At 47.2% G+C, this 15,040-nt stretch overlaps 1 protein-coding gene and 1 pseudogene across 2 annotated transcripts in view; one reads left to right on the forward strand and one right to left on the reverse strand.

The window, feature by feature from the left end:
- Positions 1–15,040, reverse strand: part of GALNT13 (polypeptide N-acetylgalactosaminyltransferase 13) — a 1,171,447-nt gene that overhangs the window by 709,627 nt on the left and 446,780 nt on the right. For both annotated transcript variants that reach the window (XM_086956679.1, XM_086956678.1), the window contains exon 5: positions 3,593–3,763. In XM_086956679.1, the coding sequence (XP_086812805.1) occupies positions 3,593–3,763 (171 nt within the window). The remainder of the gene's footprint in view (positions 1–3,592; positions 3,764–15,040) is intronic.
- LOC147731579 (uncharacterized) lies at positions 9,291–15,007 on the forward strand (annotated as a pseudogene).

Below are 15,040 nucleotides of genomic sequence, written 5' to 3' on the forward strand. Positions count from 1 at the left end.
CACAGACAGCTATGATCTTGCAGCAGGTGATGGGGGTATACTGCCTTGCGCCTCCACTCTTGTGCAGGCATCTGAATCTACTTTTCCAGATGCCAAAGGTCCGTTCAACTACATTCCTTGTGCTTTTGTGGGCCTGGTTATACCTCCTTTGGCTGGGTGTGGAGGGGTTGAGGTAGGTGGTGAGTATGAATGAGCGGAGGGCATATGCACTGTCGCCTGGAAGGAAAAGGGGTAACATTACTCACATGCATACATGTATTACACCTAGCTACTTTGTGTTATGGGGGTCTGATGATGTGTCTCACCTAGGAGGTATCCTTCACCAAATTCACCAGCCATCAGCCGTGCGTAGATGCCACTCTGTTGGAAAATGTAGGAGTCGTGGGTACTCCCTGGGAATTTTGCTACCAGGTCTGTGATGGTGCACTTCGCATTGCAGATCACCTGCACGTTGATGGTGTGCGTAGACTTCCGATTGCGGTATATGTATTCTGTGTCAGCTGGGGGGCAAATCGGAATGTGCGTGCCATCTAAGCAGCCAATGATTTGGGGAAATTGTGCCATCTGGTAGAAGTCAGCTTTAGTTTGTAGCAGTTCTGCATGGGTTGCAGGGAAAGAGATGTATTGGTCCATCCTGTGTATCATGGCGTCAAGGAATGTGTGGAAGAACCTTGACAGGCTGCTCTGGGTCACCCCTCCTACCGCTGCAACTCCACTTTGATAGCTGCCAGACGCAAGCAGGTGTAAGCTGCATAGCACCTGGACGTGCGCTGGGATGGCGTGTGCCCTTGGGGTGGGGTGGTCCAACAGTGGTTTGAGGTCCCTGATGAGCTCCAGAATGGTGTCTGAGTCCAGCTTGTACCTCTGTAGGATCTCTGCCTCTGTGAGCATGAACAGGGTGATCCTCTGTCTGTATACCTGTTCCTCTCTTTGCCATTCCCTCTGTCCTTCCTGCTGTAGCCTTAGCCGCCTCGCAATGACATAAAAAGCTGCCATCCTGCAAGTTGCAATGCATTTTGGGTCTGTTTTTATGGGTTGGAGTTGGTTACCACCTGATTGTAATCCATGGTAAATACCGAGTGAATAATACCGATTTTGAGCCAAAATCGGTATTTCTGTGCTTCCCTACATCTCCCCATCTGTCCGAATCAGGGACTTTCCCGATCGGTGATTCTACCGAATCGGTAGGTTATCCGATTCGGCTTATGTCCGATTTGGTGTCACTACCGATTCGGTACATGGACCGATTCAGCTTATGTCCGATTCGGTGTCACTACCGATTCGGTACATGGACCGAATCGGATATTTTCCGATTCGGTGTCACTACCGAATCGGTACATGGACCGAATCGGATATTTTCCGATTCGGTGTCACTACCGATTCGGTACATGGACCGATTCGGTATTTGAATCCGATTCGGTGTGTTACCGATTCGTTACATTTCCGATTTTCGGTATGTACGTATCGGTTTATTTTCAATTCGGTAGCCATTCCGATTCGGTATTTGTACCGATTTGGACGTTTTTCTTTGCCCTACATCTCGATGGCAGTATACCGATCGGTAAGGGCCGTAAATCGGTATTTTCGGCCGTTACCGATCGGTAACGGCCTACCTACATCGGGCCCCTAATTATTCCAACACAACCCCTTCTATTATCTTCTTTCACTTGTATGATTTGTGCTGGGTTATTGTCATTTACATAATTTTGGATGTGTTGACAACTAACCGACCCATAGAGCAAAAATCTTTAAAGTAATTCAATAAACACTGGTGTCCACTTGGTGTTTGGAACACTAACCAGTTGTCATCTGCCAAAAGTGGGGCGAACATTGTTACTACAGCCAGGGAGGAATAGAAAAATCTGGTCTGTTGTGTTGGTTTTCTTTCTATAACCAGATTGTAAAGTGGAAAGTAACTTGTTGTCTTCTATCTACTCTTGGATTTTCCCCAGCACTACATGCAGAACAGCTTTTGAAAGGTATTAGTTAAGGCCTATAATGTGTAGTCAGATCCCTCTTTCCCTTTTTATAGATGTGTACTAACTTAGCTCTTTTCCAGGAGCTAGAAATGTGTGCTCCCCTTGTGATTGCATTTGCCAAATGCCAAGAAGTACTTGGACCAGTACTTATAAAGCAATATATCACCCTGTATACCATCGGGTCCAGGCACTTCACTATATATGATGGCATCAAGGGCAACTTTTATGTCACTCATGTCGAATATCAGATGGGCTGTTATTGTCATTGCTATGAACATAACAGTGTAATTGGTCATCACGGTAGGAGGCCTGGTGTTCAGCATAATTTACAAGCTTCGGTGTGAGAGATCTACCCCTGGTCGCCACAATAGACCTGAATTTCCTTGAATCTTTACCAGTACATGTTTGAAGTAGATCGCACCATCTTCTCTCAGATTTTTTTGTTTTGTGCTTGTTTGTATGCCTTCCTTAAAGATGTTATCTTTTCAGAGGCTTTCGCCCTAAAAGACAATGCTAACTTATCGACTGGCCTGTCTACACCGTTCATTAAACCAATTATTGTTGTTTTGAGAATATTTTCCATTTTTGGCACTGATGGCTATAAAATGTGAACCTATCTAGTAAAAAAAAGAGTGACTGTATGTGGCTTACTTTAAGTTGTTATTGTTGGACAATATGTCACATACATTCAAAGTTTCGCGTAATAGATCTAAATGAATAGAGGAAAATATATCTGACTTTTCTAATTAAGTGAGCGCTTGCTGGTGACCAGTTGAATGTCCTTCACTTTCCTACAAAAGCGGGACTAGGGCTATCACAGTTGGATTTGTTTAAAGTGAAAGCCCCTCTGCCTGCTCTCTCTTTTGTTATGCCGTTAGTTGGTCTAACCCTTGACCTAATGAACGAGCCTTCAGTTAGAACACTACTTGAGTCAAACTTTTTGACTGGAGCTATGTCAAGGTGGGGAATACCCAATTTCTGATCTTCCCCTTGGGAATATTACCTCCAACCATGTGCTGACAGAATAGAGATCTTTTGTGTGACTTGCTAAAACTGGTAACAGATTAGACATTCTCAAAACAAGAGAATGTCTGCTCCTGTGGAAAACATCAATGCTATAATTAACTGCCCATGTTCAAGATTTTAAAAAAAATGCTCACAAGGCGATATTTGCCTATTCAATTTCATTATTTTGATCAGTGCTTGGGAATTATCAGTGGAGTAGTACTGGTACCAAGAACCTTAATGAAAGCAGGCAAAAGAAGCCATTTCCCCTCACTTTTTGCAAGTAAAAGACAATCACAATTGGGGTACAGGTGGTGCCTTACAGCCCTGCGCCCTCTAATACTGCACAAATATGTACTATTGCACTGGGTCACAAATGCATACTTTTTAACAACATTTCGAGAGAAAATCGCAAAATTATTCTTATAGTGCCAAAAGTGATGTGTCCATATCTCACTTTACGTTCTTACACAAAGGCATACATAACATAGTCACATGAGGTATCTGAGGAGACTTTCACCCTCAAATTTGAAATTTCACCAGGGCCTAGTAAATATGTGTGCCTGCATATGCTGGTTGCACAAGTAATACAAGCAAGGGTATCTTACCGTACAGGCAATGTTCTGTCTCCTTTCCTTCTATCCATTTCTCTTTGTGGTACAGGATACCATCGAAAATTAAGTTTCCAGTTGAAACCCCCGTATGTCATGTCCGATCCAGCCATGTATTCAAAAGTGTCGTCACTGATGACATCAATGATTGGACATACTACTGTTCTTCTGCAGAAAAGAAGTATACCAAGTATCAGTTAATGCAGATTTATTTTGCACTATAAGTTTACGCAAGTAACTATTATCCATAGAGACACCCAAGGACAACATTCAACAGACAATGCTTCAGTGTGAAAGCGAGTGAGCATTTTTGTTTGCTCCAAAAGGAGTTTCATTCATGGATCCTTCAAGCATTCTTGAAATGATTGCTAAAGCTACTAAACTGTAAGCAAAACAAGCAAAGTCTCCCACTAGTCTGTATAAACGTTTAAATAAAGCAAGTCAATATAGCCAGATGTGGTGCTTATTCTTGGAGCCACTGTGGAGCTGAACCTTATGATTCCAGGCTGTTTGAGTTTGTTTACTTTCATACTTTGTGTTGAGCTAATGTTCTTGGTCTCAGTAACAGAACTTTCACATAAACAAAGTAATATCAGCAACAAAAAGCTAGTTTACAAATTCTAGTTTCTAACAGGTAGGAATAAAAGAAATCCCTCACAATTAGGAAGAACTTTGCTCCGTGATTGTGGATTCATTGAGACAGTACGAAATCAACCCTTCAAGCTCAGTAATTCTTATGATCCTAGTGTTCCGAAGCGCTGTTGACACTTGGGAAGCATACCTAGAGACCATGTCACTAATGTATCATAGTGTGACTGTTAGAAATGTGAGTCTCTAGTTGGCAGTGGCTGGCCACAGTCCAAATAGGGACCCTTCTTCCTAAATCAGAGTAAGAGGGCTACACCCTTTGATAACCCCAGCTCAACCCTGTGGTAACGTAGCATGAGCAGTTAGGCTTATCTCAAAGGCAGTGTGTAAAGCATTTATGATCATACACAGTAACACAGTAAAGAACACTACAAAGGTACATCACACAAGTAGTTATAAAAAATAAGTATCTTTATATATAGACTTAACACAAGACCAATAACGGGTAAAAAGCCACAATACTGAAAAATGGGGGTATTCTTGAAAAGCTGGAAAAAGAGTTCAAAGTGTTCAAATTGGGGTTCAGTTCAAAGCAGAGGTCCCTGTGACCCTTTTACTTACAAAGTACCTGGATTTCGTAGCAAAACAAGCAAAATGTCGCAAACAAGCTGTAGCAATGATTTTCCCCACGCTGGGCCGGCGATGCGTTGAATCCTTGCCGCAAGGGAGGATGATGCGCTGGTCTGCAGGTGCGTGCGGTACGTGGTACAAATCAATCAATCAATCAATCGAGGGCATTTGTATAGCGCGCTACTCACCCGAAGGGTCTCAAGGCGCTGGGGGGGGGGGGGTCCGTTACTGCTCGAAGAGCCAGGTCTTGAGGAGCTTCCTAAAGGAGATCCTTGGTCAGCGGGAGGTGGATCGGGAGGGAGTTCCATGTCTTGGCTGCCAGGTAGGAGAAGGATCTTCCCCCCGGCGGTGGCTTTGCGAATGCGTGGTACGGCGGCGAGGGCGAGGCGGGTCGATCGTAGCTGGCGGGTGGGTGCATAGAAGGTCAGGCGGTTGTTGAGGTACTTGGGGCCCAGGTCGTGGAGGGCCTTGTGTGCGTGGGTGAGGAGGCTGAACGTGATCCTCTTGCTGATGGGTAGCCAGTGCAGGTCTCTCAGATGGCCGGAGATGTGGCTGTGTCGGGGGATGTCCAGGACGTGTCGTGCGGAGGCGTTCTGGATGCGCTGGAGTCTTTTCTGAAGTTTGGCTGTGGTTCCGGCGTAGAGGGTGTTTCCGTAGTCCAGTCGGCTGGTGACAAGTGCCTGGGTGACCGTCTTCCTGGTTACGGTGGGGATCCATCAGAAGATCTTACGGAGCATGCGCAGGGTGTTGAAGCATGATGACGAGACGGCGTTGACTTGTCTGGTTATCGAGAGGGAGGAGTCCAGGGTGAAGCCCAGGTTGCGTGCATGGTCCATTGGTTTGGGGGTGGTGCCCAGGGCAGGGGGCCACCAGGAGTCGTCCCAGGCGGAGGGCAATGATCCCAGGATCAGGACTTCCGTCTTGTCTGAGTCCAGTTTCAGGCAGCTGTTCTTCATCCATTCGGCGACGTCTTTCATCCCTTCGTGTAGGCTGGTTCTGGCGGTGGCGGGGTCGTTGGTAAGGGAGAGGATTAGCTGAGTGTCGTCGGGGTAGGAGATGATGTTGAGGTTGTGTTTGCGTGCGATGGTTGCGAGAGGGCTCATGTAGACGTTGAAGAGGGTTGGGCTGAGTGATGACCCTTGTGGTACGCCACAGATGACTTCGGTGGCCTCGGATCTGAACGGGGTGAGGCGGACTCTCTGGGTTCTTCCGGTGAGGAACGAGATGATCCACTCCAGTGCCTTCTCTCGGATTCCGATGTTGCTGAGGCGCTGTACTAGGGTGCAGTGGCAGACAGTGTTGAACGCTGCAGAGAGGTCCAGGAGGATGAGGGCCGCTGTTTCCCCGTTGTCGAGCAGGGAGGTGGTGAGCTGCTCGGTGGTGATCTTGTTCCAGCTCCTGCGAGGTCCCTGTTGCGGGTGGTGGTGGGTCGTGGCTTTTCTGAAGCTGAAGTGGATGCAGCTGTGGTCAGTCCAATGGAGTCCGGTGGAGTGGCTGAAGGAGATATGCTTGCTGGAGTAGAAGACAGGGTCAAGCATGTGGCCGGCATAGTGCGTGGGGGTGTTCACCAGTTGCTTGAGTCCGAGGTTAGCGAGGTTATCCAGCAGGGTGGCGGTGTTGCGGTCCTTGTTGTTCTCCAGGTGGAAGTTGAGGTCCCCTAGGAGGATGTAGTCGGCGGAGGGGAGGGTGTGCGGGATGATGAAGTCAGCGATGTCTTCGCAGAATTGGGTGCGTAGACCCAGGGGCCTGTAGATGAGGGTGCCTCTGAGGGTGGTCTTGGGGTCGGTGTGTATCTGGAAGTGGAGGTGTTCGGCGGCGGTGAAGATGTCGTCGGGGTTGGTCGTGATGCGGATGGTGTTCTTGTGTACGATGGCGATGCCTCCTCCAGTCTGGTTGACGCGGTCCTCCGGCTGATCTTGTATCCGTCCGGGATGGCTATGGCGATGCCAGGCGCTCAGGAGGCATTCGTCCAGGTTTCTGTGAGGAAGGCGACGTCAGGTGATGTTGTGTCGAGCAGGTTCCAGAGTTCGACGGCGTGTCTGTGGATGGAGCGGGTGTTGAGCAGGATGCACTTGAGGTGGTTGTTGTTGGTGCTCGGCTTGTCGGCTGCGGTGCAGGTCCGGAGGCAGGTGAATTTGCAGGCTTGGCAGGTGATGGATCCGTGGGTGCGTTTCGGGGTGGCTCGGTAGCAGGCGGGATTTCGGCTGGTGTTGAGTGCGTGGAGGGTGGCGACGTCGTAGGTCTGTTGTGTGGTCTGGCGTCGTTGGGGGCCAGGGGTCCTGGCACTGGGCGCGGTCCAGGCGCAGACTGGCGCAGATGGGCTTGCCTTTGGCGCGCCTTCGGCGTACAATCGGCATACCCACTGCGCATGAACGTTGCGTGTACGTGCGGACTCTGCCATAAATGGAGAGTGGGTGGGAGGAAGGAGGGAGGAGCAGCTGGAAGGTGGGAGCGGGGTGGGGAATGGGAGAGGGGAGAGGGAACAGAAGGAAAGGGGGCGGGCCGCAGGGAAGCATCGGCAGGGAGAGGGGTGGAACAGCGGGAAAAGGCGGCAGAAGCGCGAAATACAGAAATACAAAATCAGGGGCACAGCAGAATTACAGAAAGACAAAAATCAGGGGCACAGCGGGAAAAGGCGGCAGAAGCGAGAGATAGAGAAATAAATCAGGGGCACAGCCAAAATACAGAAGTACAAAAATCAGGGGCACAGCAGACAAATACTGGTACTACCAGGGGAGAGAAATACTAGGAAGAAGCTCCCCCGCCTAGGAGGAGAACGCCCCTGAGCACAACGTGAGATTGACCAAGTGGTCTGATTCAATAAGCTGAAGTAATCAACAGTTTATGTTCAAATTGGAAATATTCAACTTTCCATTTTTATTTTGAGCATGTATCTCTTTTTGAAGCAGTTCGCAGTAAATGTGATCCACATCCAATTCAATGCATTAAGCTATATACAGTTTCACAAATCCCAATGCATTTCGGGCGGAGCCCATCATCAGGGGATTACTCTACAACAAAAACAAAAAACCAAACTGTAATGGCATGAATATACTGTGATACGCCAATTAATATAGAGACCGATTTAAAAAGAAGAGTATCAGGGTGAAGCGAAAGGTGGAAAAAACGAGGTGAAGCCCCGGAGCGGGGATAGCGGAAGGTAACACAAGTTGTAGTGAGGAATATCGAACCCGGTTAGGAGAAAATTATTGAGGTGGCAGATAGAAACCAAACCCGTACACAAAGCGTCAATGTGTTCGTAAGCGGGTACTCGGTAAAGCAACCGTGCCTAAACCGCGGTGCGTGCCAAAGTCAGAAGGTAGAGTGAGCATGCAAGTAAGAACAGTGACGAGGTCCCTAATAGGGTACTTATACGTGTGAAAACTCCGTGGGGACTCCGCGGAGTTCCGTGACGGTCAACAGTGGGATAGTGCCGAATCTGACTAAAGAACCGTAAAGCGAGTGCTGAACAGCGAGGAAGGACTTAGCGACCAAGAAAAATAGAGATAGACTAGCATAGAGGTGTGGGCGCCATGTTGGAAGGTGTAACAACTAAGAGAGGCTGACAGCATGTAAGAAAAAGTAAACAACATATAAGAACTCCACATGATGTGCAATAAGTACAGAATTATAAATAACAAAGGAACTCAATACGGTCATTAAGCCCGAAGGGGGCCATCGTGGAAAGGTAGCGGATCCAAAAGTTCTCGCGTTTTAACAAATGATTCTTGTTATTCGTGGTGATCGGTACTTGTTCCAGTATCTGGTATTTTAATTGAGCCACTGTATGTCTATTTTCAATAAAGTGGGTGGCAACTGTAGACTTTAAATTCTGAGTTCGGATGTTGCTCTTATGTTCCAAGATCCTCACGCGGATCTTTCTTTCGGTGTGACCGACATAACATTTGCCGCAAGGGCATTTTAAGACATAGACCACATTCTTGCTGTTGCACGTGGCATTCACTTTGAGTTTTATAACATTGCCTTTCATAGGATGGTTGATGGAATTACCAAGGATACAATTGTTGCAGTTACTGCAATTGTGACAGGGTTTGAGACCCGTGTAAATGACGTTGGTCTTGGGTCCACTGGTTTGACTCAGAATTTCCTTGAGATTCTTGCCCCTAGTGAATGCAAATATGGGAAGCTCATTGAACAGTCCTTTAAAGTCTGGTTCCAAAGCTAAGATGGGCCAATGTTTGCGGATGATTCTTTGAAAACAATTGGATGCTTTGGAGTATTGGGAAACAACCACCAAACGTTCGGAGGGTGTCTTCAACTTGGGTTGCAATAAAGAGGCTCTAGTGCATTTCTGGCTCCTCTGGGTAGCTAGATCTAGTATCGGGTTGGGGTATCCGCGAGCACGTAAACGTTCTAGAACAGTCTTAATTTGCGATTTGCTTTCCTCTTCGTTGGAGACTATTCTTTTTACACGTAGTATCTGGGCATATGGTAAGTTGTTTTTTAATCCCATGCGATGGAAGCTATGGTAATGTAAGGTTGAGTTCCTGTCAGTAGGTTTACGAAAGATGGTAGTGGACCATTCTCCGGGTTCTCTCAGAATTTTTACATCCAGGTAATGTACCAGGGGAGAGACCAGGGGGAAGAGGAGAACCTCGTCTGCAGGGGCAGCGGCGAGCAGGTGGCGGCAACGGGGGGACCGGGTGACCTCAGGAGGAGCCACGCGGCGGGTTGAACGACTGGCACTGACGAGGTCAGGTTGGGTCACAAAGCGACAGACTTCTTCACGCTAGGCCAGCGATGTGTTGAATCCTTGCCACAAGGGAGGATGATGCGCTGATCCTGTTGCGTGTGCAATCTGGTTGCGATGAAAGAAAATGGCACCCTGCGAGGGAGCGACAATCCGGGTGCAAAGCGAGGAAAATGGCAGACGCACGGCGTCCGCTCTGCGATGTCGTGATGCGATGATCTCGATGTGATGATCCGGGGTTAGCGAGCCTTTGACAAAGCCTGCATTGTGTGATGCGATGATCTGTGGGGTTCGCAAGCACTTTGGGGCCCGGCAGCGTGCGATGCGATGATCTTTGGTTTGCGAGTGCTCGGCGTCAACAGCGCAATGATTTTACTTATGCTCTTCAGCTGCGGCGGCTCGCAAATGGGCGTTAGCGACAATTTCAGCACTCTCTTCTCTGTAGTAGAACTAGAGGCCCTGGAACTCACAGGGGCCTCCCCTGCAGATGTAAATCCTCGCTGGGAGGAATCATAAGGCTGGTGGGGGAGTCAGATGTGCCCATTACTCCAGCAGGAGGCTAGCTCTCCTCTAGCCCTTGGGTGATTGCTTATCAAAATAAAAGTCTCTGAAAAGTCATTTTCCCTCTTCTTCCAAGTCAAGGGTAACTACTGCAGGCCAATCCAAGAAATAGCACACAAGCACACATACAGTCCTCTCCTGCAGATTTCTTCAGTGAAACGGACAGAGCTTCTTCTTGATATCCAGGAGCAATACCAAAATCAGGGGTTTGGGCACAGATATTTATACCCCAAAAATCTTTGTTCTCAAAAGTCTTTAGTCACTGAACCCAGCCAGAGCCAGTTCTGCTCAGACCTGGAGCACTTTGTTTACCAGGCTGCATCCTTCCTTTCAGAAAGGGAGGGTCTGCCATCAGATGCACAGTAGGAGGTGGAGCCAGCATTCACCTTGCCAGGCACAGCCCTATTCAGGTCAAGGAGCTACCCCTCTCCAGTACTCAATGCAGATCTCTCTATTCAACCCAGGTCTGACTCAGCCTGCCTTGCCCCTCTAAACCCAGACAGCCAATGCACATAACAGCAGAGCACACTGGAAGGCTTAGGCAAGAAAATACCTACTTTCTAAAAGTAGTATTTTCAAACACAGAATATTAAAACCAACTTTGCTAAAAGATGTAGTTTATTATTCTGAGCTCAGGCATACTAAACTCGAATTTCTACCATGTTCCCTGGGATAGTTAGGACTATAAGATGTAATAGCTAGACTGCCCATTCTAACCTATGGAGAACAGGTAGCCTTGCAGGAGTGAAAAACAAAATGGAGAGTAATTCACTACCAGGACATGCTAAACATATCAAGCCATGTCCTGCCTTACGCATACAATGCACCTACCATAGGGGTGACTGACATGATGCTAAGAGAAGGTTCAGGGGCTGGGAAGTGTGGACACTTCACAGCCAAGATGGCAGTTCTGGACTGCATACAGACACTGCAGTGGCAGGACTGAGGTACCATTTACAAGCTGCTTCTGTGGGTGGCGCAAACCAGCGCTGCAGGCCCACCAGCAGCATTTGGGTTACCAGCCCTGGTCACACATGAGGTCCACGACTAGGGACTAACAGGTAAACCAAATAAGCCAATCAGGGATATACCAATTCACAGTCATATTTACACAGGGAGAGCATATGCACTTTAGCACTGATCAGCAGTGGTAAAGTGCCAAGAGTCATAAAACCAACAACAACAGGTGAGAAGAAATACAAGAGGAAGGCGAAAAGATTAGGGATGACCCTGCAAAAAGGGCCATTTCCAACAGCGACATATCACTACCTAATCTATTTGGTAACTAAAACCTAGCTTTGCATTCCCCTAATTTCTCTTTGATAAGTGTGCCCAAAAAATATTTACAAATCAAAACACCAGCCCAGTTCCAGGCTCTATAACCAAACCTCCATAGACATTAATGGAGTGATCCTGATTCAAGGGATACAGGATGCTAAAGATAATGATACAGTGATTGGTGTCTAACTGGAACCACCCCTCAGTCCACAAGCATGTTGAAGTGACTTTGGTCACAAGGGTCAATCACCCTCCCTGGTTGAGGTCCAGCAACAAAACACTGATCTACTGGTCTTTGGTTAGAGCGAAACCAGTGGTACCCTTTACCTGAGGCTAGTATCCATCTTGGCCAGCCAAACTGCACTTTCATGACTCTCTCAGGTCCAGCAGACTTAGTTAATATTTTGAGCATCAGGACTCGATCTCACAGACTGGCCTTCAGCAGTCAGGTGAGGTCAAACAATTGTGGCTACCAAGTCACCCAGGCATGCTTCTTCAAGTTTTGTGACCCTGTAGTTGTAACAGGATCCAACTGATTCTTGGAGCAACTTCTTCCACCTCGGTCACAGGAATGACTTTTCCTCGAGCGTGGCACTGGAGGCATAGTTCTCTCTTTCACTCCAAGGAGCAGCAGATGCAGTCTAGTCTTTGGTGCAGCCTCTCTTTGCTGGGTCCAGGCAACAGCAGGCAATCTCTTCTTCAGTCTTCTCTCCAGTGCAGATGTGATCTGAAATCTGGGTGCCAGGGGTGCCACTTTTATACCCATTACTTGTCCTCTTGGGGTGGAGTGACTACTAGTCATTGGGGTATATGGTCCCCTCCTTCCTGATGATGACTTCTTGTATAGTGCTACATCTAGCTATCCCACACAGCAATATTCTGCCTACTCCCAAGAGGGCATAATTCCTCTCTCTGTGTGGGGAGTGTGATAGCTCACTCTAGAGGTTTGACTATCTGAGGGGTACTCGAAAATAGGAAAACTGGTTGGGCAACTGTTTCCCTCTCTCAATAGACCAGCCATTAGGGTTAATTACATATAATAAAAAGGAAGTTATTGGCCTTATCATTAGCTTAAATGGTAGCAGTTCGAAAAATGCTATGTCAGCCAGCAATGGCAGGCTGGAAGTCGGGCATTGCTTTGTCACGAATGTGGTAGCACAATAGGTGCTACAGTCCATGAGGTACACTTTATCTTACAGGCGCTGGGAATCCCTAAAACGATATACTGAAGACATAAAAATAAGCTAACTTATGGCAATTGTGGGTGAGAAAATAAGACATACACGTTTTAAGGGTCAGAGCATTGGCACCGAGGCCTGTTTGAAAGGCCTCAGTGCAAACAACCACCAACATCAGTCCGAGGTAGTGTGGCTCACTGGTTAGAGGCGGCAGACCCGAGAGCAGAGGACGGCCCGGGACCAGGGTTCGATTCCTGGCGCGGCAGGTTTCTGGACCAGGGTCAGCGGACTTGATAATTCTCTCGCCTCGGTGCCCACTCTGATCAGCGATCACACTCGGCAACTCTGGGCATTAGCTTGCCTCATCTTCACTAACGGCCCCACCAGACCGCCGGGGATGCCTGGTCTCACCCTGGAGATACCCATTAAGGGACCATCTCTCAGGGAAGCCAGGAAGGGTTTCGCAGCGGTCGAAGCGTGGAGATACTCCCCCGGGAGTGATTCTAGCGCTATATAAACACGCAAATTAAATGATCATGCAACAAAAAGCAACATCCTTACATTGAGTATTGAGAATTCTGTTCAACTGTTTTCTCTCTATATCTCTGTTCAAACATTTCTATAGAAATTGCATGGGGAAATTATTGCTTTTTGGAACCCCCCTTTTTCTCTATCCCCATTTGACAGATTACCCCAAAACTTTCCAGGAAGAAGCTAAGATGCGTGATTTTTTGTGGAAAGTTTTGTTAAGGTTCGTCAAATAGCAGCAAAGTTATTAGCAAAATAAAACAATATATTGACTGAAAAAAACAACGGTTAAAAGGACGTTATAGTTAGTTGACAATGTCGGCTAAAACATACTGTTTTAAAACTAAGAAAAGCATGCAAATCCAACAGGTTTAGATATAATTCACGCACTGCCATGCACACTGTTGTTATCACTGATGTCATTTTAGATGTTGCAGTGATGTTATCAATGATGTCATAGAACATGTCATGAGTGATGTAATATGTGAGGTAATTAGCAACGCATGGTGAGGGAGCCGGTCATAGTTACATTAGGGCACAAGTTAACGTGACGAAGATAACTTCAGTGGTTTTGTTAACTTGAAACAGCATTTTTAACTAACTATAACGTCCCTTTACCCTTTATTTTTTTCATTAAAATTCTTTTAGAGAAGCCAGTGCCCATTCCTAACTCCCAGCAGACACCGAGCCCCCCGAGGAGCCGCTCCAGACAGCAGAAGGGGGCGCCGCAGACCCCGGGCTCCTCACCATGGCCAGGACAGCGTGGCAGCTGCGATGATCCTCTTTCGCACTCTGGCATTTACAAATGACACTATGAATCTGCCCCTTGATGATCAAGATGGATCTGGTGGTGATGATGAAGACATGCTCTCTGGCTCAGGTTATGCGCCCATTCCTGATGTCAGTAATGCAGAACAAACTACAATTCCCTCTTCAACATCTGTTTTGTCAACAGTGCCGACAGAAAACCAACACCCTGTTGTCCCAGATCCAGAGATGACAAAACAACAGGAAGCCATTTCCACAACCAGAGCAGTGGAAACTGAAAGGCCTATAGTTGGCCCTAATGAAGAAGTTCACGATACACAACTGTCTGCTGAGAAAAAGGTAACAGACGAACACACGGCATTGTTGCTTGAGCCAACCAGTCTACTGCCAGCCGATCCTGTCACAGACAAGACTACTATGTCTCAAGCCATTTTCCCAGAAGTGCCAAATATTCCTCAAGAAGCAACTACTACAGCAGCTGCAACACAAGCTGCAGGCTCCACAGAGCCACATAAACATCTCCATCACCATCATGATCACCATCATGAAACAACCACTGCTGTTTCTCTAACTGAAGCTGCTGATCCACACATGCATCATGACCACCATCCAGAAAAAAACAGCAGCATTTCTCCAGATGTGCTACACAATCATGAAAACCACAGCCATCATCCTGAATTCTGCAATGCTACGGAAAATGATAATGCTCCTCCCTGCCCAATCCAGGACACTCATGCTTTGGAGGAAGACACAGCTATTGAGCAAACTACAATCCATATCCTGTCCAGTAGCAATGACAGAAAACCTAATATTCCTGTAGTAGTATTTGATAATGAGTCTGAGCTGGATCGCAAAGACTCAGCAGATTTGGAAGGTTCTGAGGAGCCTTCCATTGAACCAGCTGTACCAAAAGTCACCGCTCCAGAGACTAAAATGGCAATTGAAGATGATGGAGTCTCTGAAACCTTTAAGGGACTAATGGAGTAAAAGGGAGTGTTAGCAGCGGTCATCGCCGGAGGCGTCGCAGGACTAGTGTTGGCCATTTGTCTTGTTGGGTTTATGTTGTACAGGATGCAGAAGAAAGATGAAGGAAGCTATTGCCTAGAAGAAACCAAGAAAACAAATGGTGGATACAAAAAGCCAATCAAGCAGAAAGAGTTCTATGCATAAGCCCATACAGCCGCTTTTGAAACCAAGACTGCT

The sequence above is a fragment of the Lissotriton vulgaris genome, chromosome 2_1, assembly GCF_964263255.1.
Source record: "Lissotriton vulgaris chromosome 2_1, aLisVul1.2, whole genome shotgun sequence".
In the NCBI taxonomy this organism is placed as follows: domain Eukaryota; kingdom Metazoa; phylum Chordata; class Amphibia; order Caudata; family Salamandridae; genus Lissotriton; species Lissotriton vulgaris.